Source organism: Gekko japonicus, unplaced genomic scaffold (assembly GCF_001447785.1).
Source record: "Gekko japonicus isolate JY-2015 unplaced genomic scaffold, Gekko_japonicus_V1.1 scaffold1102, whole genome shotgun sequence".
Classification (NCBI taxonomy): Eukaryota; Metazoa; Chordata; class Lepidosauria; order Squamata; family Gekkonidae; genus Gekko; species Gekko japonicus.
This window is the reverse complement of record NW_015176483.1, coordinates 613,035-619,034: the sequence shown is the minus strand read 5'-3', so window position 1 is coordinate 619,034 and position 6,000 is coordinate 613,035. Positions and strand designations below refer to the sequence as shown.

The following is a 6,000-nucleotide window of genomic DNA, read 5'->3' as shown; positions in this document are numbered from 1 at the left end:
AGGCCCCACAACTTCTGGGGAGAAGTGGGGGGGGAGGCCCCACCGCGCTTGGAGTGCAGGCACATAGCCCCGCTTCTCCCCCAAAGCATTTAAACTTTAAATGCTTTTTTTGGGGGGGGGGTGGAAGCCCTCCTGAGATTTTTATTTTTCTTTTTTTCATGATTTTTTTTTTTTAAAACTAGCTTTTTCTAGCTTTGCATTTTGAGGTCTAAAGTGGGAAGGGGCCCATAAAACCCGAGTCTGAAATGACCTAACCTTCACCCTTGCCGTCCTGAGCTCCTTAGGGGAAGGGGGGAGCACAAAGGAGAAAGGAGGCCTCTGCGTGAAGTCAGAGGTCCCCAGATGGCGTCTGTCCGACCAAGGCAACCGGCACCTGCACCTTCCTTCGGAACTTGCTCCTCGCCCCAAATCTTCCTCCTCCTCCTCCTCGCACCAGTCCTTCCAGCCCCGCCGCCGCCCGCGACCGGGTGGTGGGGGTGGAGTCGCGGGGGGGGGTGCCCGTCCCCGCCCCCTCGCCGGCAGGCCCCACCCCGTCCCCAGGAGGCGGGGGGGGAGGAGGAGGAGAGGGGCGCCGGCTCAGCCTCGGGGGCGGCGGGATGCAGTGGCTGGGCGGCGGCGGCGGCGGCGGGGCGCAGCTAGGGGCGGGCGTTGCGCCCTCGGGGGGACCTTGCCTGGCCAAGCGCCCGGCGCGCCTTCTTCGGAGAAGCGCGGGGCGGGGGGGAGGCGGCGGAGGGCGGGCGCGGCGCCGGGGCGCGATGGCGGGCGGCGAGTCTGGCTGATGCGGGGCGCCCGGGGGAGCCGGCCGCGGAGCCCGAGCGAGCGGCTGCGGGGATGAGCGCCTCAGCCGCCACCGGCGTCTTCGTCTTGTCCCTCTCGGCCATCCCGGTCACCTACTTCGTCAATGCCTTGGCCGCCGCCACCGGCAGGTGAGAGGGGGGGGGCGAGCCGAGCAGGGGCGCGCGTGTACAGAGCGGAGGGCGCTTTCGCACGTGCGGCGCTGCAGGCAAGCGCTCGGGAGACCTCGGCTGGCGCGTCTGAACGCGGATCTGGGAAGAGAGGCGGTCGGAGCATCCCCGGCCTTTTAGGGCACGTGTATCCCTGAGGCTGCGCTCCGAGATCCGCTCGGGCTTCATGATTTTTTTTTTTTTGTGTGTGTGTGTGTGTGTGTGTCTGTGTGAAGCGCCAGTTCCCACGTGCCCCTTGAATCGTCCTTGGTCGATGACTGTTGGGGTGCGGTCACACACACCACTTTCAGTGCACTTTCCAGCTGGATTTTACTGCATGAGCGGGCAAGATCCAGTTGGAAAGTGGATTACTTAGTGTGTGTGACCGCAGCCTATGAAGGAAGGGCGCTTTCCAATGCGCTTTATCTTTCATGTGCTTTGCAGTACCCCTGTGATTTCGGCCTGGCTTCATAGGAGAAAAGGCCTGGGTATTTTCTGAAATCAGCTCTTAGCTTAGGGTGGTCTGTGCTTGACTGTGAGTTCATTTTCTCTAGCGCGTGGCTAGCATTCAGACGTGGAATAAATGACTCAAGACAGGCTTAAAAGACAGCCAGTTTGGTGTAGTGGTTAAGTGCGTGGACTCTAAAATGGGAAAACCGGGTTTGATTCCCCACTCCCCCACTTGCACCTGGCTGGATGACCTGGGGCAAGCCATAGTTCTGATAAGAGCTGTTCTTGAAAAAGAGCAGTCTCTGTGAAGAGCTCTCTCAGCCCCACCCACCTCACAGGGTGGCTGTTGTGGGGAGGGGGAGGGAAAGTTTGTAAGCCCTCTGAGACACCTTTGGGTTGTGAAGGGCGGGGTATAAATCCAATCTCTTATCTTCTTCTCTTAAGGGTGTCTGTATTGTAGAGCTCATTTTATGCGTTACTGCAGACATGTAAGCGTTCCCGGGTCAACCAATCTGGGCTCCCTGATTAGTGCACCGGCACAATAATATTTGTTTACACACCTTTGTGTTAAGCATGTAAGTTTAAGTTTCAGTGTGAATACAAATGCCTGAAAAGTCCCTGAGCTTCATATGCAAGAGTTCTCTAGGGCATGGTGGTGCTTAGTGCAGCTTTGAATTCAGGGTCTGTTTTTGAATGCAGTGGAGGGCTTGACAGGATAGCAGATTTAAGAGTGTATTAGATTTGTGGTTTATGTGCTGCTGGCTGCCTGAAGTTCCTCTCTGCCAGCATTGCACTGCATCATCTGGTCCAGTCCATTGGGTTCCCTTCCATTAGCTGGAGGGGCGGGCTGCTTGGACGCTTCTGCCACTTAGACTCTTCTTCTGAGTGGGCCAGGCACCATCGCTTCCATGGGGTGCAGGGTCGCGGCAATCCCTACAGACTATAGGGGCTTGTTAAGGGCCAATGAATGAACTGGTGATTTTGCCCAGTGGCTTCCTGGCTGTCATTCTTTAGTGGCTGCTTTTCATCTGCTGTTGCAAGTCATGAAAGATTGCAGCACTTCTACTGTTCTGTGCAAAAAAGGCTCTAGCATTGTGGTCCTAAACAGTTATGTCCTTTTAAAATTAATTGGCATCAACATGCTTAGATGGGCAGGTAAATCTGCTTGGGATTGCAGTGTAAATGTTCTTTTCCAGCCTCTGTAAAATCACTGTAAAACCCACATTGCCCAGAATATATATTCCATTTTTAAAGGCTTTTCTGCTTTTTATTCCCCATATCTGCACAGATGTTGAAAAAGACAATATTATTTTAATAATAAACATTTTAAAAGATATTCTTTCCCAAGGGATGTGTGTTTTTTTCTATTAAATTAGTTGGTTTACTCTCCTTTGTAACACTTGATAGCCAGAAACCTTTTTCGGTAAGCGTGATTCCCAGGTGGCAGATCTGTTCAAACCCACTCTTCAGAAAAGACAACGGAAACCTCGGAAGTATTTTAAAACACAGTGGGAATAATGGATATTTTTGTGTGCATTGGTTGTAATTCCCCTCTGCGCGCACCGCTCCCACCCACCACGTTTGTACCCTGCCTTTCCTACAATTAGTGTAAAAAGTCCCCCCTTTTTATCCTCACAACAGCTCGGTGAGGAAGGTGAGGCAGAGGGAGAGTGGCTGGCCCAAGGTCACCGAACGAGCTTCATGACAGAGTGGGAATTGGCATCTGGGTCTTCTTCTGAGTCCTCGTCTGACATGGCACCACACTGGCTGTCTCTTTACAGCTGTTTGATAATTATTGCTTCCCTCAACTCTGCAGACCCCTTGACTGCAAAGGCTAAAATGAGCAAGTTACCAGTGCGGGAAATGCAAAGCCCAGTTTAAATAGTGTGCATGGAAGCTACCTCCAGGGAGGGTCCAGTGGCCAAAGAACTGCAAAGGGAGCCCCTGCCTGTTTGCTAGAATGCTTGCATAAGCGCTGCTGGTATTTTTAGAAGCTGTGTTGTGCAGCCTGCAAGGGACATTGTGTGGAGAGGGGAACAACAATAGCTAGCAGCTGCCTTGGTAGCAGGAAGTGCCAGGACATCCACTTCTCTCAAAGAGGTGCCAGTGGCCAGGCCTGTCTCAAAGCCCTATCTTGGGCTTGGGGCTGAAGGCTGATTGGTAAGTAGTGAGAAGAAAGTACATGTTGCAAAGATGCTCTGCTGCTTCTTTGCCTTTTAAAGCTCAGAGCTGCCATAAAAAGGGACTAGATGTCCCTTTGCACAGATAGACTACTGCAAGCTAGACTACTGCAGTACTGTCTGTATGGTTCTGCCCTTGTAGAGTGTTAAGAATCTGCAGCTGATCCAGAATGAGTCACTTTTGTGTTAGTGGTGACTTCCCTTGGGGAGCATATGAGGGGAGCATAGGTAGAATTGCTGCTGGGAATTCTCACCACTTGGAAAGTGTATTTTTAAAAAACTAATATAGAATCACAGAGTTGGAAGGGGCATGTAGTCCACCCCCCTGCTCAATGCAGGATCGCCCTAGAGCATCCCTGTTTATTCAGCCACTGCTTAAAGACTGCCAGTGAGGGGGAGCTCACCACTTCCCTAGGCAGCTGATTCCACTGTTGAACAACCGTAAAAGAGTTTTTCCTAATATCCAGCTGGTACCTTCCTGCCCTTAATTTAAACCCATTATTGTGAGTCCTGTCCTCTGTTGCCAAAAGAAACAGCTCCTTGCCCTCCTCTAAGTGACAGCCCTTCAAATACTTAAAGAGAGCAATCATGTCCTCCCTCAACTTCCTGTTCTCCAGACTAAACATTCCCAAGTCCCTCAGCCTTTCCTCATAGGGCTTGGTCTCAAGGCCCCCGATCATCCTTGTCGCTCTCCACATCCATTTGAAGTGAGGCCTCCAGAACTGCACACAATACTCCAGGTGTGGCCTGACAAATGCAGTATACAGCGGGAGTATAACATCTTGCAATTTGGATGTTAAGTGTCCGTTGATACACCCCAAGACTGCATTAGCCTTTTTTGCTGCTGCATCACACTAGCTACTTATATTTAACTTTTGGTCCCCCCGTACCCTAAGATCTTGTTCACACACGCTGCTACTCTGTGGGTGCGTTCAGACGGGGCGTTTCTGCCGGCATAAACTGTACCGGTTGGAACCGGTGCAGTTTATGCCGGCAGAAACGCGATCACACTTACCTCCCTCACAGCGGAACCCATCGCAATACGCCCGTCCACACTCGTCTTTGGTTTGTTTGTTTTTAACTTAGTTTGCGCATGCGCATAGGCAGCCATCCATAGAATGGCAATCTTCACGCATGCGCAAAAAACCCTGTCGTACATTTAAACTTTAAAGGTAAGGACTTACCTTTAAAGTTTAAAGAGCACAGTAGCCTCCCTGAGGTCCCGGCCGCCTCCGAAACGCTACAGTAAGGCCCTTTTCTTTTTCTTTTTATACAAACGGGAGGGCGAAGCTTCGCCCAAGCACATATCACTGTCCTTTAAAAAAAATGGCGGGCGAAAATCGGAAGCCTCAGGCTTCCGAACAGAAGTAGCTGTGCAACGGTGGAGAGTGATCAGACGGTGAGGTACAGCGTTTACAACCGTTGCACTCAGGATACCACCACTTGGGGACCTAGTGGCAGAGTGCAATGGTGTAAAGGGCTTTACAATGGTTAGGGACAGGAGGCAGATGTTCGCCAACTGAATGCTAGTAAGTACAACGATTGTAACCGGCACCTATACCGTTGTAAAGCCCCCGTCTGAACGCACCCAGTGTATCCCCCAGTATGCATGTTCCTCATTTTTGTTACCCAGATGTAGAAGTCGGCATTTATCCTTGTTAAATTGCATTCACCCACTTTTCCATTGTGTTCAGATCTTGTTGAATTATATATTTTCTGGTGTGTTTACTGCTCCTCCAAATTTGGTGTCATCTGCAAATTTAATGAGTAGCCCCTCCACACCCTCATCCAGATCATTTATAAAAATATTGAAAAGTACCAGGCCCAGAACTGAGCCCTGTGGCACCCCACTGAACACCTCGCTCCATTCAGATGAAATGCCATTGACAACTACTCTCTGAGTGCGGTTCTCCAACCAGTTCCGTATCCACCTACTATCGTAGAGTCCAGTCCACCACCCTCTAGTTTACCCATCAGAACATCATGGGAAATCCTGTCAAAAGCTTTACTGAAATCCAGGTAACATCAACAGCATTCCCTCAATCAAGTAAGCTTGTCACTCGATCAATGAGGGAAATGAGGTTGGTCTGGCAGGACCTGTTGGGGACAAATCTGTGCTGACTTCCCCGGATCACCAAGTTGTCCTTTAGATGCTCACAGATCAATCCCTTTAAAATCAGTCTGACTGGCCTGTAGTATATTGTATATATTGTAATGGTTTTTGTTAGTCATCTTAAATGCCTGAAATCAGGCAGAAAGGTGGTATATGAAGGGCTATGGCTCAATGGTGGAGCATCTGTTTGGCTTGCAGAAAGCCCCGGCTTTTGCATCTCCAGCTAAAGGGGATCAGGTGGTAAGTGATGGGAAAGACCTCTGCCTGAGATTCTAGAGACCTGCTTCCAGTCTGAGTAGACCGTATTGACCTT

The 6,000-nt window shown here is 50.8% G+C and overlaps 1 protein-coding gene across 1 annotated transcript in view; it reads left to right on the top strand.

The window, feature by feature from the left end:
* The first annotated feature begins 731 nt into the window (after window positions 1-731).
* TM6SF1 (transmembrane 6 superfamily member 1) overlaps window positions 732-6,000 on the top strand; it is a 31,567-nt gene continuing 26,298 nt past the window's right edge. Inside the window, exon 1 of the mRNA XM_015427221.1 lies at window positions 732-926. Coding sequence (XP_015282707.1) covers window positions 832-926 — 95 coding nt within the window. The 5' untranslated portion in view covers window positions 732-831. The remainder of the gene's footprint in view (window positions 927-6,000) is intronic.